The 25273-nt window shown below is 50.3% G+C and overlaps 9 protein-coding genes across 9 annotated transcripts; 5 read left to right on the top strand and 4 right to left on the bottom strand.

Annotated features, from left to right (window-relative positions):
* Nucleotides 1–217: 217 nt before the first annotated feature.
* BDR25DRAFT_338913 (uncharacterized protein) lies at nt 218–2394 on the bottom strand (the record flags this gene model as incomplete). Its single annotated transcript, XM_033693322.1, has 4 exons — nt 218–892; nt 1030–1124; nt 1439–1641; nt 1949–2394. The coding sequence occupies 4 exons, from the start codon at nt 2392–2394 to the stop codon at nt 218–220; spliced, it is 1419 nt and encodes a 472-aa protein (XP_033555166.1).
* Nucleotides 2395–2664: 270 nt separating this feature from the next.
* On the top strand, nt 2665–3986 carry BDR25DRAFT_330797 (uncharacterized protein; the record flags this gene model as incomplete). Its single annotated transcript, XM_033692566.1, has 3 exons — nt 2665–3091; nt 3145–3781; nt 3821–3986. The coding sequence occupies exons 1-3, from the start codon at nt 2863–2865 to the stop codon at nt 3984–3986; spliced, it is 1032 nt and encodes a 343-aa protein (XP_033555165.1). The 5' UTR covers nt 2665–2862.
* A 2801-nt stretch (nt 3987–6787) lies between these two features.
* On the top strand, nt 6788–8692 carry BDR25DRAFT_207780 (uncharacterized protein; the record flags this gene model as incomplete). Its single annotated transcript, XM_033684544.1, has 1 exon — nt 6788–8692. One exon carries the CDS (start codon nt 6788–6790, stop codon nt 8690–8692), a length of 1905 nt encoding a protein of 634 aa, XP_033555164.1.
* A 2390-nt stretch (nt 8693–11082) lies between these two features.
* On the top strand, nt 11083–11883 carry BDR25DRAFT_309095 (uncharacterized protein; the record flags this gene model as incomplete). Its single annotated transcript, XM_033691053.1, has 1 exon — nt 11083–11883. One exon carries the CDS (start codon nt 11083–11085, stop codon nt 11881–11883), a length of 801 nt encoding a protein of 266 aa, XP_033555163.1.
* A 1858-nt stretch (nt 11884–13741) lies between these two features.
* BDR25DRAFT_348578 (uncharacterized protein) lies at nt 13742–14930 on the bottom strand (the record flags this gene model as incomplete). Its single annotated transcript, XM_033694440.1, has 11 exons — nt 13742–13771; nt 13829–13918; nt 13971–14065; nt 14118–14143; nt 14186–14243; nt 14271–14278; nt 14335–14436; nt 14482–14575; nt 14636–14768; nt 14825–14846; nt 14911–14930. The coding sequence occupies 11 exons, from the start codon at nt 14928–14930 to the stop codon at nt 13742–13744; spliced, it is 678 nt and encodes a 225-aa protein (XP_033555162.1).
* A 37-nt stretch (nt 14931–14967) lies between these two features.
* On the top strand, nt 14968–15651 carry BDR25DRAFT_207935 (uncharacterized protein; the record flags this gene model as incomplete). The annotated part of the gene is made up of 1 exon (XM_033684549.1): nt 14968–15651. A coding segment is annotated over one exon (684 nt), but the record flags the coding sequence as incomplete, so codon positions are not given.
* Nucleotides 15652–19377: 3726 nt separating this feature from the next.
* On the bottom strand, nt 19378–22747 carry BDR25DRAFT_251080 (MCM-domain-containing protein). The gene is made up of 3 exons (XM_033686104.1): nt 22375–22747; nt 21372–22322; nt 19378–21320 (listed from the first exon to the last, which is right to left on the bottom strand). Exons 1-3 carry the CDS (start codon nt 22709–22711, stop codon nt 19543–19545), a joined length of 3066 nt encoding a protein of 1021 aa, XP_033555160.1. The 5' UTR covers nt 22712–22747; the 3' UTR covers nt 19378–19542.
* A 185-nt stretch (nt 22748–22932) lies between these two features.
* Nucleotides 22933–23648, top strand: BDR25DRAFT_299939 (tubulin binding cofactor A). The gene is made up of 3 exons (XM_033689263.1): nt 22933–23192; nt 23245–23331; nt 23377–23648. Exons 1-3 carry the CDS (start codon nt 23031–23033, stop codon nt 23476–23478), a joined length of 351 nt encoding a protein of 116 aa, XP_033555159.1. The 5' UTR covers nt 22933–23030; the 3' UTR covers nt 23479–23648.
* BDR25DRAFT_299938 (uncharacterized protein) lies at nt 23596–24773 on the bottom strand. Its single transcript, XM_033689262.1, has one exon. The coding sequence runs from the start codon at nt 24549–24551 to the stop codon at nt 23754–23756; it is 798 nt and encodes a 265-aa protein (XP_033555158.1). The 5' UTR covers nt 24552–24773; the 3' UTR covers nt 23596–23753.
* Nucleotides 24774–25273: the final 500 nt, after the last annotated feature.

Genomic DNA, 25273 nt, shown 5'->3' with positions numbered 1-25273 from the left:
TGAACGAGAGCTCAAAGTGTAAATATCAACATGAGAAGAGACCAGGAACCGAGAGACCGAGACCGATATAGCGATTATCGACGTGAAAGGATGCGTTGGATATTGAGTGACGTCTGGGAGGCCGGTCTGATCAAAGCGTGCCCAGCCTATCTCACCAGATCGAATAGGTTCCAAGTCGTGGAACACAACGAGATAATCCCCAAAAGTCGTCAGAGGGCTAGACTCGCATGACAATAGGTCGCTGTGCGCCAGCCCTCTCAACCCATTCCTCTAGCCCGTGGTCCGCACTTGCCCAGTAATCCCTCGTCTTCTTGTACAGCGCCATCCTTTCTGCAAAGCTTTTGACCGCCATTATTTCCTGGAATCCTAGAGGTCTTTCGTCCTTGGGCACATCGGTTAAATCGATTGCCGTGCCCGAGTCGGCCCTTTTGGGCCTGACAGGTGGTTGCTTTGGGATCATCTGCCGTGGTGAATCGTTTTCCTTCCGTTCCTTTGATGCGTTGCGTTTTCGGAGATAGGTGTCTGGCGAGTTGGATGAAGACCGGGTTAAGCGCGATATCGAAGTCTTGAGCCGTAGACTCGGTCTGCTGAAACTATTCGCGATGGTGTTTGCTCTTGAAGGTCTCCCTCGTGGCTCAGCAGCAGCGTCCTCAGATTCTAGTCCAGTGAGTGACCTCTGCACTCCGGAAATGGGTATGGTGGCTCCAGGTATTCCTACGCCAGCGACATGCCTAGGGTCAAAGGGCCTCGAAATAGTCCTAGCTTTTGGACGTGCCATCTCTTTGTGTGCGTCTGTGTCGTGTATTACATAGGACTTGAGTGATCTGCGGTGTCCCGGCGGAAAATATGGAGTGTTTCGACTAAATGAGATAGCAGTGGGAAGGCTGTCAAGCTATGAAATAGTTGAAGAAGCAGTCCTGCAACATTAAGAAGGCAACAGTACGTCTTTACTCGTCTCTTTTAATCCACCAACGGCAGCGATGCTAAGAGGTGGTCAGAGAGAGTATTGCGATGCAAGTTAAGCGGTACCATGGTACGCTGAGAGGTCATCCCTCTCGCTGAGGAACGTGCGGTTTCTGCGCTCTCCTGCATATGGTCAAACAGAAGGGCTTTGGTGAGCTTCACTAGAGCCAGAATAGCTAAGACGCGAACTGCTTTTGATCATGTGGCTGAAGGAGGTTCGAATTTACCCCACACATCGAGGATGGTAACCGAGACGTCCAGTGTCTGGGATGATGGCGGGTATAGATGCGGGTCATATAGCCCGTGCGTCAGGCTGCACCAGTTGCAAGAATAAGCAGGACTGGTAGATGAGCGCTTGCATTCCGTACATCGGTAGCGAAGTGGAATAATGGCGGATGAGTCTGATATAGCCTGAGGATTTTGGAGTCGGAAAGGTACTTGGCGAATATCGGGTTCTGGCAGGCCCGAGACCTACGGAGAAGTCGTCGCATCCAGATTTGCAGTGGCGGCCTCAGGCGAACAGGCGAGGTTACAGCCCTCAAGGAGCGAATCGTTCCGGGACTGCTGTCAAGTCTGTCTGGCATGGGCGGCACGTAGATTCTGACTCGTTTTGCAATTGCGATGTGTACCCACCACATAGATGATGGGGAATTCATCCTAGAATGAGCCCGCCTGGACCTGGGATGCTTGAAGCATTTCGACGATTTTCAAATTCTTCTTTGTGGTGGCAAGGAATTCCACTCTCACGAAATGCCATGATGATGAGGAAGAGTTTTGGATTTCAAACTAGCCTTCCAAGGAAGAAAGAAGCGTTCCTTCCGGTCGATCTTTGTTGTCAGATCTCACCCCAGAATCTGTGGGCGGCAGTGGCCGTACCAATCGTGCCATGGTGCCACTAAAAAGCTGGAGGGTGCAGGACGCACAGCATTAGGTTAATTAAACCTCAAACCCGGATGCAGAGATGCGGACAGTTGCCTTAACATACATGGAGTGTGCACATAATTCATGCTGTAGGAATCTTATGCTGAAGCGAAAAGCGGCTTGCAAGTCAACAGACAGGAAAATAGAATTGCGATGAGGGCGATTGAAGGTGAGGACAATGAAAATTTCTCTTGTGAACCGAGATGAGCCCGAGCTTGAGGCTGTTTTCGATTTGTTTGAGTTCTGGAGCTTTCTGGCAGCCGAAGACTCCAAACACGTACGAAGAGGGTGGGAATAGCCGTTTGCTCTCCCTAGTAGGGCTAAGGCAAGCTGTGACGAGCTGTTCGCAAGGGCACCAATGCTCAGGATTCTCTTACCAGAATTCTGGATAGGTGAAGTATGTGAAGCCCAGGAGAAGGCGTCATTGGAGCGTGGTTCGACGGTTGTGAAGCAGACGACGTCTCCAAGCTTTCGGCAATGTCTCAGAGCAGATTCCATGTTCTTGGCCATGGTTCCACCAATCAGCGCAATTCACCCTCACCCTCCGTTCCCAATTTGCGCATTGTCAACCACGTTGTCGTTACTGCCAAGTGCGATCACACAGGAAAGGTGAAAGGCACATTCAGGAGGCGCAGTTATGCAACAGCCCCCGGTTTCCAACGTCCATCCATCATTCGAGCCAGATGTCCGGGCCACCATCGTCACCACTGCCAACAGCCTAGAATAGCATATGCACTGGCTGTATATAAATTCAATGCACAAGACGCTGCCATGAACTTCCTCATCTCTTCACCCGCTTACAAAAAGTCTTTCGTTTATTCATTCTTTCCAGCTTTTGGTTTTCACTTCTATTCTCTTCAACAATCGTTCCTGGAGAAACGATCTCGGCCGGTCCTTTTTGAAATTGTATAACTTGAAATTAACGTCGACACTCACTTACCGTAACGACATTACGTCTTTCGAGCGATATTAGCAAGAATGAAGCAACAAATCCTTTACACCCTTCCCCTCCTCCTTGGTGCTGTGGCCGCTCGCCCAGCGAAGTTCACTGTCCGTGAGGTACCGCAAGAACATGCTCATCAAAACATCTTGGATGTGGTCGACCAACTCTTGACTTTGGACAACCCCGACAACATCCAGTCGTCTGTCTTTGGCCTGCTTGGTGCCAAAGCCGCCGCCGAGGGAGCTGGTAACATCGCCGATGCAGGTATGTATTCGAATTCAAGTGCTGCCTGATACAAAATCCTAACATAGAACTAGATTGCCTTCAGCAAGCTACTGCTGACCAAGCATTCACCAATGCTAAAGCGGCAGGCGATATCGCTGGCATGACTGCTGCCATCATCTTCCGGGGGTTGGAACGCAACAGTGGTTCCGTTGGCCTAGCCTCGGTGCCATGTACATCGATCCAGGCCGTCAACGTCGAGATCGCTGCCATCCAACAGCATCAGGACCCTGCCGGTGAAGGGGCCCAGGCACTTAACAAGGAGATTACTCTTGAGATTGCCCGTCAGATCGCCTCGATTGGAGGTGACCCACTCCAGGCTCTTGAAGCTAGTACTTTCGCCCCTGGCGAGATTGGTGACCCAACGGCAAAGGGTAACACCTGCGACGTGGCAGACGACAAGGCTGGGTGCATCAACTCTCAAAATCTCCGCGTGGATGATGCTTCCGAAGCTGAAATTTTGGCGGCTGTCTCTGGAGCTGGAGCCGGAGTTGGTGCAGGAGCTGTAGCAAATGAGACTGCTGGTGCTGGTAATGCGGCTCAGGCCGGTGAGGCTGCTGGCGCAGCTGCTGGAGCTGCCGCGGGAGCTGCCGCTGGCGCTGGAGCTTTTGGCGACTGTGCGGATCCGACCATCACTTTCGGCATTCCATCTGATGGTCGCAAGGAGGAAGCGTTCGAGGCTACCGATCTGACCGACTTCCCTCACGGCAGTGCCCTGAACATCAAGGTAATCTCCGAGTTCATCTGCGATCAGCTCGTCAACAAATGCAAGGCCGATCAGTCTGCAGTGGACACCTGCGACCAGGCCTCTGCTGCTTCGGCGGGTTTGAAAGGCCAGGCTGCGGCGGATGCTTTCAACTCCGCCCTGGGTTTCTAGATCAGTCAAAAAGAGGGGACATGGAGGTAGAGAGGCAGAGAAGTAGAGAGAATAGACAGGGAGACGAAGGCTAGAGTTGAAATTGAGATATGCGCCTCAAGCGAGGGCATATGTGTAAACTTACTGTGGACGGCAACGGTTATGGAATTCTTCGTATCATGATTTGTTTTCTCAAGCACATACCAATACAATACTCACGCGGGGTTTATGAAGTTCCCAGGTTCCTACTCGATTGACGGCACAGTGCTGTATTGATCCTCGGGCGGGCGTGCGTTGAAGGCGAAGCGTTTTTGTTGGCATCATGGACGTTCAGCCAAGCGTGCCAGAGCGGGGTTCATTCTTCCGTTAGTACAAGGAAGGTAGTCGAGCTAGCTGAGCCACCCACCCATGCTATCGATATGTACCCATTCTGCCTTTCAGCAGACCATCCACGAAGGGCCATGTGGTACGTGAACATGTCACGCCAAGGAAAGGGCGCGGACCCCGACGCGGCATTCACGAAGCTCGACGCGTGCGGCTTTGGTCGTCAACTGGCTTCTTTTTCCGCTGAAACCAGTGATCGCAGGAGAACATCGTCAAAGCGCTCTCCCGCCAGAAAAAAGCCGAATAAGGTGAGCGCTCGAGGCAATTGACGGTGAGTATCAGACTCTATCAATCCCGTCGAACATCTAGCCAAGATGAGCAGCACTTCCGACACCCCGGTGTGCAATGGCGTTTGATCCGCACGGGTCTCGATTTAGTCACCTGCAGAGGGCCGCGACACGCCTTCGATACCCTCAAAAGTGCAATTAATGGCCCAATCAGGACGACTTGGTAAGCAGAAGTGTGATCGTGTTGCTATATTGGGACTGTCAGTCGGGAAAAGGAAATATTGGCTTGTGATGGGCTGCAGAAGACGAGAAGCGATGCCTATTTTAGACAGGCGTGGGAGTATCAAAGTTCTCTCGTCGGACTTTGTGATTCTGACGGGGATGTATATGTGATATGATTTATTGGGAAATTAGAGGAGAGACCAACGACAGCATGATGCAAGGCAGATAGGCAATTTGACAGGACAGACGATGAAGAGACGAAACGACAGGTCAATTAACGCCGGCACGGACAGGCAATTGCAAGAGAGAAAATAATTTTCGACGGTGAGGCGGCCAGAAGCAGTAGGTGCAGAACTGGTGAGCTGTGAATGGCGAAAGCCAGCCGTGTCTCGTGTCATGTGTTCGGCCTGCAAAAGACGGGCAGCTATGGTAGTTCTCGGCGTGATGCCCAGGGGATGCAGGCCCGAAGCATTTTTTGCTCGAGCTGCCGCCGCGGTTCGAATGTGAGGTGGAGCCCTGAAGCAACTGGACACGCGGTGATGGGGCCATTGGGGGATTGGGGTGGGGGGGGGGGGGTGAGGGGGGGAGGGAGGAAGGGAAGAGTGAGAGACAGCGAGGCGGGCAAAAGCATGGGCGATGGAGAAACCGTTTTGTGCGTGCCCGTGTGCCGTCTCCCCGCGAGGTCTGGCGGAGGAGGCTCGCGTGTCTCGGCGGGCGGGTTGGAGCGGGTGTGGGTGAAAGAATGTCGTCCTGACAAGTGTTCGTGCAGGTCGGGACGCAGGGGCTGGATGGCCGCGGGTCGCCCTTCCATGGGCCATCGCGGCCTGCGCGCAAAAAGCCCTCGAGTAAATCTGACGCGCTAAGGTCGCGTTCGACGCGTCCTTGGTGGTGCACGGGGGCGGTCTACGATGGCTTCACGTGCTTGATTGGAAGCACAACGGAGGGGCTGCTGCTGCGGCGCTGCACGAGGACCACCAGGCCGGCGCGAGTGCGAGGATACGCAGTTATCGCGGCCATTCTAAGCATTCTAAGAGTTGCTCTGCGTGTTGGTCGTCGTTGTCAGCGAGAGACGTTTCCGTGCGTGCAGCTGTGTGCTATCGTCGATCCCGGTCCTAGCGCCTCCAGCACTTTTAGCGCCCTTCCACCGTGACCAAGTCCATCACCTCGCCCGCTTCCCTCTCGGCCTTCACCACCTCAGAGCATCTCTTTCCTCTCGGAATCCCCCCCCCCCCCCCCCCAATGCCTTGATCTTGCCCTGACACCCCGTCCGCACCTTTATTTTCTTTGTGTCTTGTCTTGGAGCCCGTTGGCACGTTGGCAGCTCTCTCGTATCCCATGGACGCCGCCTCCGAGTGACCAGCCCGAAGCTGTCGCTTCCAGCCGCCGCCTGTTGCGGACTCTCGCCAACCCAACTTCTCGAAGTCTGCGCAACGGCAAGCGCTTTTAACTTCACCACTACGGAGGGGCCCTTGCGACGCCTTTCACTCTCTCGCTGCTCACTCTCCCCTTGCTTTTCACCAACCCCCCCCCCCCTTGCGCCCTCTCTTTTGTGCTCACCTCTCTGCGCGCCGCCTCCACCTCAACATTTCGTTGCCTGCGACGCCGCTGTGACCCTCCCCACAACTGCAACCTCCGAATTGATCGTGCGCGATCCCTCTGGACGACTCGACAGGACGTACGAAACTCCGTGATCGTCCGTGTAACGCTCCTGCTGCACGCACAGTCGCGTTCGCAGAACCCAATCCACTGTTGGCACCCGACATCGATCGCAACAACCGCCCTGCAGGCACCCTACCACCCAAGAACAACAATTGGAGCTTTGTTGGAAGCATTTGCGCTGAAATCCGAATCGCCGTTGGAGCACTCCCAACCTCATTGCAGGGCATTAGAGATTGGAGATTGGTCTATTGCGGTGACCGTGTTGGATTCCCTTGGATCAGGTCCACCGTCCCTTCACGCCGTTGATTGACCGCGCCATATATGTTCAAGATGCAGTCTGATCGCCCCCAGCTCTCTATAACACTCCCGCGCAATTTCTACTTCCATTATAGCGACGGTCAGCCTCCACACACTCCCGAGCCTGAACCTCAGCTCGAGGATCCTCAACCTCCACCTCCTCCCCGACAGACACTGAGGGTCCGCCGCCGCCGCACTGCCATTCCATCCGATGACGATGCGGTGCGTATGAGCAACCTCATGGACGGCCTCGTCGCGCACTCCCAACCAATCCCTACCATTGAGGCCCCAGAGTTCCACTCAGACGAGCCCATCGAGCTGCCAGAGTTCCCACCAGCCCCAGACAACTCGTACCTTTCCCCCGTGGTCTCGTTCAACCGGATGATATCTCCGCCTAAGACGCCCGAGCTACAGATGCGGAGACTCAGCGGCTTCGACACTCCCCAGCCATGGGACAACATGGACCCTGCCACCATGAGCGAATCATCCAGCAGGCCAACATCCTCTTCCGGCTTTTCAGACTCCTCCACGTCGTCCCGAGGTAGCTTTGAATCATTCCCGTCTTTTGGTGGCAGCTGCACAAGTCCTGACGAAGACATGACTGACCCCTTTTCTTTCTGCGATGCAGGCATGAAGTATGAGCCCACCTCGCCTCTCGCGGCACACCGGCAAGGTCCGATAAATAAACTAAAGCTGAGGGCAACCTTCACGGAGGAGATGGATGCTCATCTCTGGATGACTTATATGAAGTACCTGCAGGATCCTACTGTGACGCCCTTCAAAGCCTTGCCTAGCACGGTACCACCAAATGGCGTCTGTCATCGGGTTGCGCGAATGGCTCGCAAGACGTGGAAAGGACCCCGTGCCTCATCCTGCTTGAGTGTCAGTCGCTCCGCCTCCCAGTACGCGTCCCGCTCTGGAACCCCAGACACGATCAAGCCATCAAAGAGTGGAAGCAGTACTCCAATCGCTATGGTCAGGAAGCCATATCCTCGATTCCCTTCAGAGAAGCAGGCCCGCAAGCGCCTTCGCGAATTGGCTAAGCAGAAGCCCTCACTCTCCGCTCACTATCAGCGTCTGCTGCACCATCGGACCCCGTCCCCGTTTCAATCTTCTCCGCCGTCCCAGCGGAGCTCTTCCCAGCCTCAGGGACTGTCGTCGCCGTTCTCAGAGGAAGCCTCCAGCTTCTCTACCCGTGACATGAACTTGTCACTTGCAACTAGCACAGCAGCTTCCATGCAGTTCGGCAACCCATTGACGCAGCTAGGGAGCAATGCAACGCCCCGTGCTCCGGACAATGGTTGGTCCAATGTTCGTTCTTCCGCACACCAGAAGTCTCAGTCCTTACACATTGGTCTCGGTATCGGCAGCATGTTTGGCTCTTCTTTTGCGGCCATGTCCCAAATGACGGACATGAGTCTAGGACAGCAGAACTCTCAGACCTGGCACGCTCCGTCGGCACACCCTCCTAGACTCGGCTCCCCTCTGCAGCTTCACGCACCGAGACCAATTTCCCGCCCTTTTAAGCGCCGTGCTCTCCACAACTTCGAGGAGCAGGCTCGAGGCCGCGGTGATAGTTTCGTGAATCATGTCTTTGGGGCGCCGGCTGAGTCAAGTCATCGCCGGGTTCGCAGTCGTGGTTTCAGCTTGGGAGACATGATCGAGGGCGCTCGACGACTTCCTGCGTCCCCCTTTGGGCCAACAGAAGTCCACCCGTTCTCGGCCAACCTAACTGCTATGATGCAAGACCATAATCCTCCACCAGCTCCCTATGTCGCACGGAATCAGGCCACAGTTCGTCTTGGCTCTCCATTCGGAGGACGATCGAGCAACACCTTCCCCCGAGCGACAACCTCTTATGGATTTGAGGCTCCAGCATCCTTCGAGCAGCGCCTTGCCGGCTTGCCTAGCAATCCCGATCATTTAACTCCTTCCTAGTCGGCTGGCCGCGCTAAGCATAACAAAGCGACATTTGTGCATATCTGCCTAGTTCTTGCATCATTGGCGTTAGCATCATGAGCTGCGACTCAGCACCCATCTCTTGCATCTTGTTGCGGGTCTCCTTTGTATCCATGGAGTCAATACTCCCTCATTTGGCCTGCGGCCTAAAATTTGCCCGGAAAAAGTATCTCCTTTGTCCTTTGTCTATAGTTTCTAGCACCCACCTTCAACTCTTGGCCTTCCTCAATCTCTTGTCTTTAGCTTCCTTGGAAGTGCATTTGCTTGTATTGGGCAATGGCCAATTCTTCACCATTTTTGGGTCATTTGATTTCGTTCACATTGGTCACTAGGCTTGGTGGAATTTACGACGGTGACGGATTCATGTCTCTCAGCATTTTGGTCTTCTCCTTCATTTCTCTAATCCGGAGTGTGATGACGGACTGGACTGAAACGGACTAGAAGGGCTCCCGTCGGATGATACCTGCCGTGGACGAATGATGCGACATAGACATTATTGATGTCGGTGTTATGTCATTCTTCTACGCAGCGTTCTCTTTCCATCATCCATGCATTTCCGAGATTTGCTCTGCTCCTTTTGTACATGGATGGTAACCACAAACAACGGCAACTTGAATGCCATATGAAAGCTTATCATTTCCTTGCACTTGTCTCTCTTCTTCTCTCCATTTTCATTCACATAATTGGGCGCGGCTCTGTTCCTTCTCAATGTGCATGTTTTGTCTTCCCATTGCTTACGACGACATGGTTATGATGGATGCGGATTATATCTGGATTTGGATTTGGATTTGAATGTCGGCTGGCAGGCTGTATGGCTGGGATGTGTTAAGGGTTGATGTCCTAACGAACCGATGATGAGTATCGATCGTAAAGGCTAATCCCTAATCTTTCTTCTTCGTCCAGCAAATCTTCCTTCAAGGCTGGGTGGCATGTCTGGGCTGCGATATGGCATGGCATCTTGAAGATACTCTTTCTGTACTGTACTTATGCTATACACGTTAGACTGGGTACGATACAGGTTTTGTTGATTGGATAGACTACGGTTTGTTCCTTTCTGCGAGGCGCGTGTCGGAGAGACAAGTGGGCCTGGTTTGCGCGCTGAGTATGGATATGGTTTGAAATTGTATCGACTCGAGAGGAGATGGATGGATAATTATGATATCAATTCAAGAACCTTGGAAGTCGTGGTGCCAGTTGCTTGTGTGTTTCGTAATGTCGGTAACGCTGCCAGTGCAGTCAACTCTAGTAAATGCCAGGTTTCTGCGTACATGATAAAATAGCAACTAGCGGGTCTTATGCATGCGAGGAAACGGTTTGCATTCCAGGATCGTCCCTGCCGGACCAGTGTGGGTCAGATGTTGTCACCATTACGAGTTCCTCATACTTTTGTTGACTTTGACAGTCGCTGAGGCGGGTCGTTATCACTTGCTGCCGTTTTTGTTGTGCTGCTGGAAAATTGTGGGCGTGCTATATCCCTACCTCTGATAGTAAATGGAAATCGCACTGATCGCAAAAAAACGAAAATGAAGAAAACAGGCCCCTCCATCCCTCACGTCGGTTCTAGTATCTCCCTCGAGCTACCAGCAGGGCAATAAGATTTGAGAGGGGATTAGCATCCTAAGACCCGTCAACTAGTTACCGTTATTAACTCAATATTCTTGTTTCCGCAAACTAGCAAGTTCTTACACTACTTGCGGATGCTTACAAATAAAAACCGAACTTGCTCTAGGCAGTAGAGAAGTTCAGGCAATTCATACTCAGTGTTCACAGAAGGGGGTGATGCAGTTGTAGATGAATGAACAAGGGAGCAAGGGAACGTTTTGATGGGCTTTCCTTTCACAGTTGCCCTTCGGAGCTCACAAGAACTCCGTAAACTCGATTTACGATACTTGAGATTTCTCCAAAAATTAGGATAATTTCTGAGGATATATCAAGACTTGTGAGTTATAGGCGAATTTTTGGAACGCTAGCTCGGACTCACCACGTGGCTCTCCAGGTTTCCTGCTCCAATATTCTAACAGCCTCAACAACCACCAACTACGCCTTCAGGTGGCTTGCAAATAATCTCGCGCACACTCCAAACACGGGTCGCAGTAACAGCTAGGGTTGTCGGGTGCGCCAAGTGAAGTGAAGAACGTTGACACCAAAGGAGACCTCTGCATCACGTCTTCCACTCTCCGCCCAGACAATAATATCATCACTATGTCGACCTTGGCTCCGCATCCGGCCTTATTCCCCAACAGAACAACAGTATAAGAGGAGACAATCCCCTCTTCAAGTAGACAATGCAACGCCGTGAAAGCATCATTTGACCAGGCAAGCTTTTGAACAACAAAGTTCCGGAAGTGGTGCTGATATGGTGTAGCACGATGGCATCAACCCCACTTTCAGATGGCCGGTGCCTCCTTCTATCAATCCCCCGCGAACTACGGGATGAGATCTACGAATACGCGCTGAGTGAGGATAACGGTCTCACAGTACAACCCACGAACAATGGTTTCAAACTCTGGGCAATTTGGCATAAGCATGATGAAGAAGTGCGGCGAGATCCGACCCCACTGAAACTTGTTTGCCATCAGCTGTACGAGGAAACTAAGGACCTAGTTCTCAAACTCAACCCCCTTTTGTTCTCGTCAACTGATACAGTTCGTGGAACAAAACTATTCACAAACTTCATCCAAAATGGATGCTCTCCCACCAATCACCAACTCATCAAAAAGGTCATCATTCGCGAAGGGACCCACCACGACGTCGACCTCTCGGCTGGCTTTCAAGGTTTCGTTAGCACCAAGTCTCCATCGGTGCTCTTCAGCTTCTGTCGCTCGCACCCTAATACCAGCGTCATCATTTACCTCGCAGAGTTTAATTCCAAATTCCCCTCATGGTGGTGCATGCTGTTAGGCACCATGGTGCAGAAAGCTCTAGGGGGTGAAGATTTAATTCCGACTTTTCGCCAAAATTTATGGGGTACTCTATCTTTCAATTCGGGGGTTATGACACGTGTGCTGTGCAGTATGCCAAAGAATTTGCGGCTTTTCCCAGCGACGAAGCTTTTCGATGAGCAAACGTTCCGGAAAGATATCGTATGGCTCTATTCGTACGTGGACCCCGAACATGGTGTAGAAGCATGGGTTCAGCAAGCGAGGAAGTGGTGTGAGAAAGGATTCTAAGGGTAGGCACCTTGCTTTAAGATCTAGTAGTATATACATTCCTTTCGCAGTGGGAATAGTTACAAAACTCTTTCCACATCTTCTACATTCCCAGTTCAAGGTAAACCACTCTCATTCGACCAGTTCAAGGGAATGTGAGAACTTCGGGGAATGTTTAACTCCTGCCGCACTAGTGTTTAAACCCTGCCACCTGGGCTCAATCCCCGGAAAGTAATTGCCAGTGTTCTGAGTCGACTATTACAGGTGACGGGGCTACCATCCTTCGTTTCTGGACATAGACGATCAAAATAGTGATACAGTGGCCTTTAGACCGCTGTTCCATATCCGGGTAAATACTGCTGCTGCATCTACTAGTACACACTTTTCAGAACCGAAGGAACCTATTGAAACTCTGGAGCTCCCATGTCTAAGGAATCTTTCGCTTCCACCTTAAAGGGACGATATTGCAGAAGTTAACCAACTGAAGTACATGTGGCATCAACTTCCTCAATCAATGTGCATCAGCTCTAGCACATTATCCAGCTAGCATTTCGAAAGGTAGTGGCACAATGTCAATTATCCCGAATCGCTGCCTATTCAATCCAAATAGTAGACAAGGTGTTCAAGCCCTACAAGGGATAGAGCATGGATGCCGAGCCTGCTCCTACCAACTTTTGTATCTTCCCGTGCGGATGCTACAACATGAAGGACTAAACATCAACAGGGATGACCCAAAGTTCAAGTTCTGGATGGTCTAATCTCAGAATTGGTATGCTGAAGATACCCAAACCGCCGCACTTCACTCCCGGCATGGTAAGTGATCTGCACATCCACTAGGCGTATATCAATTTACGGTCCTGATTACCAAAGATACTCTGCTTCTCTAGGAGCATGTTTTCTTGTAAATTTACCCATTCTATGCTTCCCGGTCCATTTTGTTATAATCTGTCTTGCGTTGATTTGCTAGCTCCCTTTCACTTCCCTTTCTGATGTTTATTCTAAAGCGGTCATTTGGTGGAATTTCTTTCAATGCACTTTCAACGCCTAAGCTAAGAATCTGCATATAGCTTTTAATAGCACCTTAAGTTAAGAATCGTGCACAACAGAGGGAAACACTGCGAGAGGAAGAAAGCCATCGAAAATGCCATGAACTTCTTACGTGCGATACGGACGGAACGTGAAAAGATGGGTGTAGGACATCTTCTCTTTACCCTCTTCAGGTTTTATCTACAGGTGGGACAGATAGTACCCACTCTTTTCATGACCCGTATTCTTTACAGATACGCGGTAGTTAGTAACAGCCTCCGGATAACGGATCCAGTCGCATCAATAGCACTCTTGCCGCTACACTGTCGCAATCGCTATCCTTTCGTGGTAACCCCACGTATTTACCCTTGGTCCGTATTAAGTAGATACTTAGGGTATTATATCTATCTATATAGAAAGTCAATGTCTTCAGTCAACGGAGCTTATGGTCTGCAACACACCACTCTTAGTCGATAGAGACGGAAGGAAAAGACGGAAGGAAAGGTACCTGAGGGAACAAACTCTTGTACGTGAAAGTGGACGCAGTCCAGGCTAATTTTTAGGCCAGGGTAACGAGTACGTCGCGCCCAGGCGCGTCAGCCGCCCATAACAGCATCAAAATGTGAAGGGGAGTAACATCCAGGTGGTGTACCCACCTTCAGGGTACGCAATTCCTCAGGATTAGCTCCAGCCGTAGCCTTACCCCAAAGCCCGCTCATGTGATGCAGGATGCTTATTAAGATCGAGGAGCGTCTGACTGTCAAGACTCAAAGCCGGGGCTCAACGGCTTTGCTACGAAAGTTAGGGTGGGGGGAATGTATCGGTTGGGATATTGGGAGTGCCTATCCCTTCTTCAGAACCACGGAGTGAATAAAATAAAGATCTGCGGGCAGTACATCAGTGTACTGTTCAGACCTTGGTAAAAAAAAAAAAAAAGGACCATAGGGACTAGGTTTTTGGTATGAGCTTTATCGAGGTGGTTCCGCGATACAGCAACCAACCCTGGAACCCCGAAGTTATAAGGTGAAAGCTAGCCAGCAGCACGACCCTTCAAATTAGATACCGTAATAGGTCTTAGTTACTAAATCGGCACTAAGTGAATGTCTGAATTCCTCCGAGGATTCCCAAATGACTAGTCTGTCGTAAGGAGTAGAGGGTGCGGATTCTGGACTAGCTTCTCCCACGACAGAGGACAGAGGTTGAAGGTCTTAGGTCTCATGCATTGCGACGTCTAAGACTCCATATTCGGAGGTTCCTTTAGAAACACGCGGATAGAATAGAGCTAATTCAATTTCACACAGTGCTTCTAAAGATGAAGGGAAGGAGCCTTCGTTGTTTGACAATTTTGAGACCCTCTAGACCAAGATACCTCTGCTAGGGACCTTGCTGACTATCCAAATTTCCTCCCAGATTCTTAAAAAAGAAGCTAAATACTGGAGTTATGACAGTGGGTAACGATATATTAAAATCCTAGCAGCAAGCACCAGAACCGCTCTAGCAAGGTCTTCCAAAACAAAAATATCTATTCCGGAAGAATTCAACCATTCCCTAGTGCATTTTTGTAGGACCCCGAGACTGCTTAGCTTAATTTACATGGATGGTTGTAGTGCTCGATCATGTGTGCCGTAGGATTTACCTCGCGGAGGAAATCGTGGCGTTGTAGTATTTGAAACGGTCAACCGAAAGTCTCACTCCAAACCTAATCGTTAAGAAATTAGAAGTTATCAATGGATTAATTAATACTGACCGCATTCTGAGCACAATGTCGAAAAATACGAAGATTTGATTATAGTGTTGGAGGCAATATTTGCTAAGAGGCATTTAGTTGTAGTGACGCAACCTTGGGAAATGGGACTATTGCTTACCGAACTTCGTTCATTCTCACCCACACTTGTCCTGAACACTGTGTGTATTCTCTAATAAAGCTTCTACGAACACCTCCTGCTACCATCCTCATCCTAGCATATCCTGTCAACTACTCCTTAACACCGAGATTACATAACTACTCTTCACACAACCTACCAAAACCATCTCTTTTGCATCCACACTATATTGCATTCGCCAAAATCACACACGATAATGAAGATCACAGAAATCTCCTACGTGAAGCCTCAACCAACAGCGCTAGGCATTCCAGGTGAACTCTGGGCTGATATCTGTCTTGCGAATACGGCTAAACAAGAGTGGCCCGAGTTCCTTGCCTTCGAAGGTACTAAAGATGGCTTTATAATTGACTCAACCGACTTTTTCAATCTTCGTCTAGCCTGCCTCGAGCTTGAGAAGAAGACCCGACATGCATTCGGCCAACGATTCTTCACCTCTCGAAAATTTATGCTCACGCCATGGAGCTTGAAGGCACTCTCAGAGATCTCGCTGCATTCCACATTTTCCAAAAGTTTACGAGAGTTGAGTTTTGGGCCAGAGCGATTGACCGGCTACGCACTCAAGAGGCCTATCGAGGACATCGATGAGATCACAACTGTTCAAGGGTTCGGCGGGTGGACATATAGAGCCCCGCTTCGTATCCCTCCTACATGGGAAACTGATTTCAGCGCTACGTTTACCTCTTTGCGGGAAGAGCAGGCAGAAATGGAGGTAGGATATGAAGATGAGCGTATGCTACTCGACGTCTTCCAGAACCTCCCGAATTTGAAGATCGTGACCGTCGAAATGGTTCCATGCTTGAGATTTAATCAAGGAATCAGAATAAACCCGTTCCAGAACCTGGGTTGGGGAGCACGAGCGCTATTTCGACAAGTTGGGGGGCCTACATTTGCAGACGAGGCCGAAGCGGTGAGCGTCTTATTGCAAGACCATGAAGTGGATTACGTTCACATGGGAATAGTTGGAAATGTTCTCAGGAGCCTCGGATCTAAAGCACCGGGATTATGCCTCAAGTTCAGCAAACCACTACAACTTGAGCATATGTTGGATTTCTGTGGTTGGTGGAAAGAATCGTCGACCTATGTCACAAATATCAGGATCGATACGGCAACTTTACCGGACTGGCTTTCGCGGATGGAGGTCGCCCTTCATGAGCATCCGTGCAATTATCTCTTAGAGCGGTTAGTGAACTTGAAGGTCTTGCAAATTAATGGCCGAAACACTCGAAACATCTTCTACATAACGAGTATCCCGTGTAGAGATCTAAAGACCCTTGCCCTCTCCGGAATGCGGATCTGCAATACCTTCTTACTCAGCGCCCTCAAGATGAATGCCAGCACCCTAGAGACCGTTTTCGTAGGAAGTCTGGGACTTTGGTACGACATGGCGGATTTCGGGAGTATCGTTGCAGATGTCGGCAGCGTCTACACTGGGAGTACTGACGAGGAGACTGAAGACGAGGAACGAGCCGGCTGGCCAGATATTCTGGACTTCATGGCATTCATGCCCCGTCTCAAGGAAGTATATATAACACATATATGGCAATCACCGTTACCTGGGTCGGCGGGAACCACATCTCAGAAATATTTACCCGGTCCCGAAACCTTGACAGTGCGTCTTCGGCGAGGGGACATTTCAAAGAATCTCGTCAAAACGAGTGGCTTCTATTCCCTTTCGCAGGGGTTTGGGCGCCAGCGCGGTCGCGATTACTGCTTCTTTCATGACGAGACAAAGAGTTCTGTATCGACAGCGTTAGCACGCAGCGATTCGTGTCATTCAAAGGAGATCAGCGACAGATTTGGCGAACAATGATTCGTGATGCCAGTCGGGTCACCCCCAGAAGAAATCTCCAGGACTAAAGCTTTTTTGTCCGCAGACCCATAGCAGTAGACCATGAAAGTTATTCAAATATTGGAAACATAATTCCCCCCTTGTGTGCTAGAAACCCTCACGTACTGCCTGGGCCATGCTTCTCTGCATGCATGCTGACCAGCCATAATGATAACTAAAACGTTTGCCACTAGGAGGTGTAGCGAGGTGCAGCCAGCGTCTCTCCAAGCGCTCAGTTTCTAAACCTCAATTACCACGCGAGCCGTTCATCTATCCTTTACTCGGATCACTTGGATCATGACAAGGGTGTGGCAGGTGCGGGTAGGCCAACCTACCTACTTCTAGTTGCTACGTTCTGTACCAAATCACCTCAATCACCGTTACATATCACTTGCAAACATACTTGACGGATCTCGACCGGTTCGGCATTTACATTGGTTTCACAGTCCTAGACTCAAAGCTGTTATCGTTCGTGGACGTAATGTAGTGTAGCTTTTTATTAATTTTACACAGCCGTCTTCCCCTGCAGTAGGGTGTGGTTCCCAGCAGCAACCCATTAAAGGAGATCTCCTCTTCGGTAGTCTGGCTAAGTTCTAAAATCCCCCCTTTACTGCACGCTATTAAGAAAAAGCTTCTGTGTGCATGGTTCTTGGATCTACGACTTTACAGTCACAACCTTCAGCAAGCCAGGAATCTTGCGCAGCATCTCCTCGTTGACTTCGTCGAGAAACCCATTATCAGGGGCATTTGCTACTTTTTCGATAACTCAGTCAGTATGTTTGGCTTCACGGAAACACCAAGCTGCTCTGGCATCTTTTCAGCTATGAGAGCAAGCGTATCACTCTGCAGCTTCTTCTCCATAAAAAATTCGTTCATATATGGTGTCCACTTTTTAACCCTGCTCGGAGGTTTAGAGGTTAAGCCCTCTTAACACAAGACCAATCCAGTTATATCAATGCCCTTACCAAACACCGAGGAGAGCTCGGTAAGATTGCCGCCCTCATAATTCATACCCACGGAGCCGTGTTATGAGAAACAGATCGGTGGATTGATGCCGTTATCCAGCATCCAGGGGAGTTAAGTAGGAGTGCGGTTCTCAGAATTCATGTTCGCGGCACCGTGTTGAAAGAACCGGTTGGGTTGGTTAATGCTGGTATCAAGTATTGAAGACAGTTCCGTATGAGTGCCCCCTTTGGAATTCATGTTCGCGGCGCCGTGCTGCAAGAAACAGCTAGGTTGGTTAATGCTGGGGTCGAGCATCAAGGAGAGTTCGGTAGGAATTCCTCTTTTAGAGCTTAAATTCGTGGTGCCGTGTTTCAGGAAACTGTTGGATTAATTGATGCTAGTATCGAGTATTGGGGAGAGTTTGGTAGGTGTACCGTTTTCAGAATTCTTGTTCGTAATGCAGTGTTGTAAGAACCAGTTGACTAGTTCCTAAAACACGGCATTACGAACATAGTTCCAATTATTTACCCACTGCAAGCAATCAATGTTCTTCTAGGAGAGTTGCAATTGGTGGCTCATAGAATAAAATTAATGCAAATGCGGAATGCCTGACATGCATGAGCACACTTACCTGTGATATCTAAAGGTAGCGAAGTTTGATCTAGCATTAGATGTTGCATCCACAAGCAGGAGGGTTGACGGTCTGTCCTTGCTGTGATGTAGGTGATGCGAATAAAGGAACAGTTTGCATAGCAGTTGAAACAAGGGCCTTGCTGAACCACCCAGCGACATGTCTCTTGGTCATCATTGTGTTCAGCAAGCAGGGTGCATGCAGAATATCAAGACCCGAGCAGTACGCGGGCCGGAGGTCTTCGTAACACATCATACTACCGTCATATCTGCCTTCGTAACTTTAGCCTGCTAAATCTACTGACTTCCGTAGTGGATTCGGGTTTTCTATCACGTCTATGAGCAATGATAGTTCAGAAATACTGAGAAAATTACCCTGTGCTTTGGGAATTCGATGTCCCAGTTTCATGGTATTAATAGGACGAGTTGGGTGTTGTTGCAGGAGAAGCAATGTTGCAGCGTGAAAGCACGTTGAGCGCGAACTATGCGACAAGACAGTGAACCTCACGGAATTGTTAGGTAAGAGCCGCAGCATAGCTAACTTAGTGGCTTCATCCTTTGCTACTATTCTCTTGATGGAAACAGCGATTGTTGGTAGGTTGTGGATTGCTTCCAAGTCCAGGTACATCTGGCCATGCTGGGGGAAGCTATCTTCCCTTCCGATAAACAAAAGACTTAAAAGAGCTAGGCAACGGGGTTCGGCTTTTGGTGGTCAGCAATCTATGGATAGTACTGTATTATTCGGCCCTTTCTAGCTGTCAATGAGACGTCTTGTTGCGGTACTTGTTGGAGGTTTGTTTGGGGGGCTTAGTTTTGAAGTAAAGTTTGCGTCCTGCGAAGACAGAGTGTAGTTGAGCTGAATATGAACTCACCACCGCCAAGTAGGGTTCTTTCAGGTATATAATCTAAACGTATTTCAAAATCAAGAGTCTGGAGAATCAGTTAGTGAGGGTCTAGAAATTCAGATATCAGAGGTGAAAAGCGTGTTTTAACCTCGCCGAAAACGCGAAGCAAGCCAAACACATAACCTAGTATATATCGAGTGAATAAACAAATTAGACAACTTGAGGTTATTCCCCATTCCTCATTTCAAAGCGAACATGTGTACGAATACGGTAGACGACAGTGATCAGCTTTAAGGCAATGTTTCACAGTTCCACTCAAAGTAGTTTGCCACCGAAATAGTGCGTCAAAACATAACACTAACTTCTATGAATTCCAAACCAAGCCAAACCAACCATCTTGCACACATAGTTGGACCCAAACCAAACCCCAACCGCAAACTCCCATTCCCCATCCTACCATATTAGATCTTACGTTTGCTCTAACTATCTATCTAACTCTCATCCCTATTGCCTTTCCTGTCTAATAAACCCCCACAACCCTCTTAACCATCCTCCTCGGTCCCTCTCCACTAATCTGCACCTGACCCTCCAACTCCGCACTCCTCAACACCTCCAAAAACTCCTGATTCTCCACCTGCTCGCTCACCCCATCTCTCACCTTCTTCACCAAATCATTCAACCTAACCGTCTGCCCCGCACTCCCAAGCTCATCTAATGCGGCCAGTACCGCACGCTTAAGATGCTCTTTTCTGCGCCTCTCACCCGCCGACGTGCCTTCAGTCAAAAGCGACATATCGATAAGCCCGGTCCTTGCGTCTGTCGCGGCTTGCTTGAGCGCGGATTTGATGAGGCGAACAGCTTCGAGGACGTCGTCTTCGGTGACGGTTTCGCTCAGGCGCATTTTGGCATGCGCTTCAGCGAGTCGGATCATGGACTCGAGTTGGCGGGTCGTAGCTGTAATTCTGCGCTCCTGAGCGCGGATATCGGCGCCTAGGGCGCGCATGGCGACGTATGCATTGACGAGGGCTTTCTGTGCGCCATCTGAGATCTTTGGGTGGATGTTGGCGCGTGCATAAGAGATGTAGGATGTTAGGAACTCAATGGACAGGATTTCGTCCTTGGAGGCGTTGTCAGGGGCGTCTTCGAGATACATGCCAACCAAATGGCGAGCCAGACGGCGATCATTCTGCTCGTCGATGCGGTCCAGCACGAGGTAGACGAGATCGAAGCGGGAGAGCAAGGTTGGCGGGAGATCAATGTTCTGCGGGACTGGAAGATTGATGTTGTACTTGGAGCCGATGGGATTCGCGGACGCAAGGATAGAGGTTCGAGCGTTGAGAGTAGTAATGATACCGGCTTTGGCAATAGAAACGGTCTGCTGCTCCATCACTTCGTGAAGAACGGATCGTGTAGATTCCGACATTTTGTCGAATTCATCGATGCAGCATACGCCGCCGTCGGAAAGTACTAATGCACCAGACTCAAGAACGAGTTGTCGGGTTTCGGGATCACGTGTGACGTATGCCGTGAGGCCGACTGCGGAAGAACCCTTTCCAGAAGTGTAGACGCCTCGAGGTGCGATGCGGTGAACATACTGAAGCAGCTGAGATTTCGCTGTGGAAGGATCCCCACAGAGAAGGATGTTGATATCACCTCTATATCTCGGGCTACCCCCCTTTTCGAAGGACTTGTTGGTACCTCCAAAAAGTTGCAGCAAGATACCTTTTTTGACATCGTCTGTCTCGTAGATGCTAGGCGCTAATGAGCGGGATAACAGATCATAGACATCGTGACGCTCAGCAGTCGCTTTGATCTTGGCCTCTTCTTCCTCAGTGACCTTGCGCGCCTCTTGGATATCGCCAGCTGCATGCTCCGCAAGCTCTTCTTCAAGGGTAGAGACGTCAATGCCCATGCGCTTCTTGTCCACTTTCTGGATGTGTAGGGCGTCGACGTAAGTCTTGAAGATATTCTTCACCGACCGTTGGCGAGGGTTGATGCGCACTTGATTGCATTTGAAGATTCCTGTGATTTCAACCCGATCACCGGCCTTGCAGACGTCGACTAGTTCGTCGTACGCACAGAGAGAGACCGAATGAGGCGTCTGGCCATCCGGAACATTATCGGGAGTCTCCTGAAGTTTAATAACTTGCTTGTCCGCGAAACCCGAACGGTTGTGCACAATCTGCATCGAGTTGGAAGATTCGCAGACCGGCCGGGGGCAGCGGGTTGGTTCAGTAATCTTACCACGGTCGATGTCGACCTTAACCGTATGATTACACACGGAACATCGGAAGAACGCTAGGGCTGGTTAGAATGATATTTAATAGACAATGTGAGAGTGAGCCTTACCATCTTTCATGTCCGGAATGATGGGAGTCGTTCTAATGACAAGACCTTTGACACTAACCAACTTGTCCATATCACCTGGATTCAGCTCTCGCAAATTGATCGTTTGATCCAGCCCAAATGGCCGAACACGGTAGGTTTTCTGGTCGACCTCCTTGACCAGATCCGGCATATCCGGCACTGGCTGTGGGGTAGGTCCAGGGGTTCCAGCTTCAGAACTGAGCATAGGTGGCAGAGAACTTGAGTCACGTGCTCGAGACAGAGTGCTGTGTGGACCTTGTTGCTGCTGCATCCTTAATTCGCCCATGCGCTTCTCTGCTAGTTCGATCATGACGTCCTTAACCGCCACATCCATAAGCGGGATAATCTCGTTGGGGAAAGCCTGGAGTTGGTGCCACAATTTCCGGGTGGGCGGGTAGGCCTTAAGGTTTCGAGCATCTAGATTCAGTGGGGTAACACCAAGTTCAAGCATAGTTTTCATCATGTCCACATACTCTTTTGCCATACCTGGATGATCCGCTGGCAAATTGACGCCCTCTTCTAATTCTTCATCTTGGATCATGCGGTACTTGCGCTGGAAATTAAAGAGGAAATCCTTCATCGCATTCATAGAATCGACCAGGGAGACGTTTGTACCCCAAATGACTCGAGACGAACCACCTCCAAGCACATCCGCATCGGATGTATCGGGATTTAAGTTGGAAAAGGTAGCCGCATCTGACGCATCGTGAACAGCCATACCATTTTCGTCAACAAAGAGCCTACGGCGTCGGCTGCCTGAGCTAGGACCGAGCCCGATAACGTCGGAATTAATATCGCTGCGACGGTTGCGGGCTGCTGTATCAGAAGGACCACGGACAAAAAGAGCACTGCTACTGCTTCGAATGTCGGTGTTATAGGCATGGTGGGCACGCCCTGGGCTTGAGCTAGAGGCGTAATGAATCGGAGAGGAGTCTTGTAAAAGTCAGTTTTCGCTTTAGTTTGTTAGACATTCAAAACAAAATACCTCCAATGGTTATTCCGCTCGCCCTAGGCGTCCTGTCGCCATCCGTGACTGCATCGGCGCTGGCACCGGCACCGTTCCCGGCCCCTGAAGCCGAACCGTTAACAGGTGAAGAGCGGAAGAAGAGAGGCGACTGCGTCGAAGCGGTCTGCAGTCTTGCATTCCTAGGCGTATTCTGAGAAACCCTCTCCGATGCCTGTGAAGCCTCAGAATGCAGCTGTTGTTCTGGACCGGTAGGTGCTGGGCTGCTGGAAGGTATTTGGGAATTTCGAGCAGAGCGGCCATTCCTTCTTGGAGTCGCCGACGAGCGCTGCGAGCGGCGCTGGGCTGGCGAAGACATGGTTTGAGAAGGTACTCTATAAGATTAAGGGTGTTGTAGAGGGTTGTAAGGAGAAGGTTGCAAGGAAAGTGGGATGGCACAGGGCGATTAAGGAGACGCGTCGTGTCGCGTCGGCGCTAAGATTTCGCGTAAAGTGGTTCCGTATGGGGAATGACGGGCACGTGCACTTATCGATTAGATGTTAGCCCCTCGATGAAGAAAACCATCAACAAATACGGCAAGGCAGCAGCATTCCAGTAAATAAAATTGACGCATTCCAAGGCGACTCTGAGACTGCTCTGTCCTGCTTTGGCTCTCTCTCAACGCCGAACAATCCATCATGGCGCCACCGTCAAAGCTTGTCGTTGCGACGTCATCGGTTCTGCGATTGGTGAAGGAGGAAGCAAGCTACCATAAAGAGCTGGAACAGCAGGAGGCCCGCATCAAGAAACTCGAGTCTAGCACTGGCGATGAGAATGCAGAGTATCAAATGAAGCAAGAGGTAATTTCTCAAGTGAAATATGCATTTCGAGGACCTGACTAATATCACGCAGCGGCAAGCACTTGAAGAGACCAAAGCCGTCCTCCCAACTGTTCGCGCAAAGATTACACAAGCGCTCCAGCAGCTCGAAGAGCAGATTGTAAGGTTTCCTTTCTTGGTTAAAGAAGTTGACTAAAGCTTGAAGGAGAGCAACAAGGAAGCTGGCGGTGAGGCATCGACTGACGACGTCGTCAAGGCGAAGGATGCTGTGGCGGAAGGGAAGAAAGCATTGAGGGAGATCTCATAGACTGTCTTTGTCGAATATTCACATCCACTTTGGAACATTAGTATGGCAGATTTGATCAGTTACAACTCTTGCTAGAGGCCAGAACGCCAGCAGGATGCAAAACCCTGTATTAAAATACTTCTCTCATATTGTGCGTCAGGTGGTATGATATAGGACTAGAAAACTTCGCCCGAAATACCCTATATTATAACGCCAGGCTATGCAAATAGTACGGGTATCGTAAGGAGCCGTGAAAGTGAACATTTGAAGGAGGCACACTCAATAGGCTCCATGCGTTAAGAGTCATCCATCTCGTCTGGAGGCGGCCCGTCATCTTCTTCATGCTCACCCTCTTCGATGCTAGAAGAATCATCCGCCTGACCGTCTCCATCGGCGGGGCCAGCCTCGCTCATCTCAACATCCTGATCAGCGGATTTTGCAGGAGAGGGAGCTACACTGTTGCCCCGAGATAAGAGTGCAAGCCGGTCTTGCGGCACCTTGAGTGTCTGGGAGCCCTCATCGCTATGATGCATGTGCATCGGAGTTACACCACCATCTGGTCTCGGGGTACCAACATGGCTTATTTCCCCCCTTGTGGTGCTGCCCTCAACGTCATCAATCTCATCACCATCTTTCATCATACCCTCCTTGCGCTCTGCCTCTTCCTTCTCATCCTTAATCATCCGTAGCATCTCCTTAGCCTCTTCCTCAATGCGACCAAACTGCATCCGCCGCTCCGCCCAAGTATTCTTAGAATTCTCCACCTCTTGCTGTAATTCAGAAATCTCCTCGTCTAGCTTAGCATGCGCTGCAGCCTGCTCATCCCGCGGCTTCAGCATCTTGCTGCTAGTGATCTTGTCTGTCTGATCGTCGTACGTCTTGCGGATCGCGAGCGTCTCCTTGGCTTCCTTGAGTTGTTCTCGGAGCTCCTCGATACTCTCTCGAATGGCATTCTGCTTGTCCGTAATGGCGATTTTCTCCCTGGCGTAGCGACTTCGCTCAGCCTGGTTGCTGTTTGTCGTCATCTCCATGCGGAGAACGGCGTAGTCCAATAAATCGAGCTCGTTCATGATCTCGTTCTGCCAACCCTTCATGTGGCGAACCTGTTTCTCGCGTTCAGCGGCTCTCGCCGCGGCTGCTTCATCGGCAGCAGAGCCATCTGGAGGCGGAGACGGGAGTTGTATTGGTCGCGGTGCGTTCAGGGCATCGGGCGCAAGAAGTCTAGTAGCAACGCGTGAGTACGGGCGGGATTCGACGACGAGGAGGCGGGCAATGTTGTGGAGGGCATCTAGGAAAGTTAACTCGAGGCTCTAGAGAGAACTGTTTGTTCAATTACCCTCCTCTGCCTGCGGTAGGAGGCCGTAGTCGAAGCCGGGCATTGTGGGACCAAGGTTAAGAGAATGAAGCTGAGAAGTTGGGGATGTCGCGAAGAAGTGACGGAAAAGTGCTCCCTGACTTCTGGATCAAACCTCCGCCAAGGCGCTAGCAGCCAGGATCTAGTTTCCCCGATCCCGATATTCAACGTCAGCCTTCTTCACTTTACTGCCTCTATTCATACATCGCACCTGCTTGTTTCTTTATTACTTTCTCCATTACCTGTTCAAGACTTAAACATGATTGCTAGTTAGACGATTCGTAATTTCCGCCTTCACTGCATCCCCCCACAGCCTGAATCGAACACGTTTCGATCCTCCCTCTCAAAAATCGGCCTGGAAGAGATAGACACAAGTAACAGGACTCTCCTCTACTAGACGGCCATCGTACTCGCACGTTTACACCTGACTTTACTGTGTGGACAAGACATTTTGCTTCAAAA

This window comes from Lindgomyces ingoldianus, assembly GCF_010093535.1.
Source record: "Lindgomyces ingoldianus strain ATCC 200398 unplaced genomic scaffold BDR25scaffold_1, whole genome shotgun sequence".
NCBI lineage: Eukaryota > Fungi > Ascomycota > Dothideomycetes > Pleosporales > Lindgomycetaceae > Lindgomyces > Lindgomyces ingoldianus.
This window is presented reverse-complemented; position numbering and strand designations above follow the sequence as displayed.

Coding starts and splice junctions, on each gene's coding strand:
- BDR25DRAFT_251080 (XM_033686104.1), bottom strand. CDS start 22,711: ATGTCTTCGCCAGCCCAGCGCCGCTCGCAGCGCTCGTCGGCGACTCCA. Junction 22,323..22,374: donor GAGCGGAATAACCATTGGAG/GTATTTTGTTTT, acceptor GACTTTTACAAG/ACTCCTCTCCGATTCATTAC. Junction 21,321..21,371: donor CATTCCGGACATGAAAGATG/GTAAGGCTCACT, acceptor AACCAGCCCTAG/CGTTCTTCCGATGTTCCGTG.
- BDR25DRAFT_299939 (XM_033689263.1), top strand. CDS start 23,031: ATGGCGCCACCGTCAAAGCTTGTCGTTGCGACGTCATCGGTTCTGCGA. Junction 23,193..23,244: donor AGTATCAAATGAAGCAAGAG/GTAATTTCTCAA, acceptor AATATCACGCAG/CGGCAAGCACTTGAAGAGAC. Junction 23,332..23,376: donor AGCAGCTCGAAGAGCAGATT/GTAAGGTTTCCT, acceptor TAAAGCTTGAAG/GAGAGCAACAAGGAAGCTGG.
- BDR25DRAFT_299938 (XM_033689262.1), bottom strand. CDS start 24,551: ATGAAGGGTTGGCAGAACGAGATCATGAACGAGCTCGATTTATTGGAC.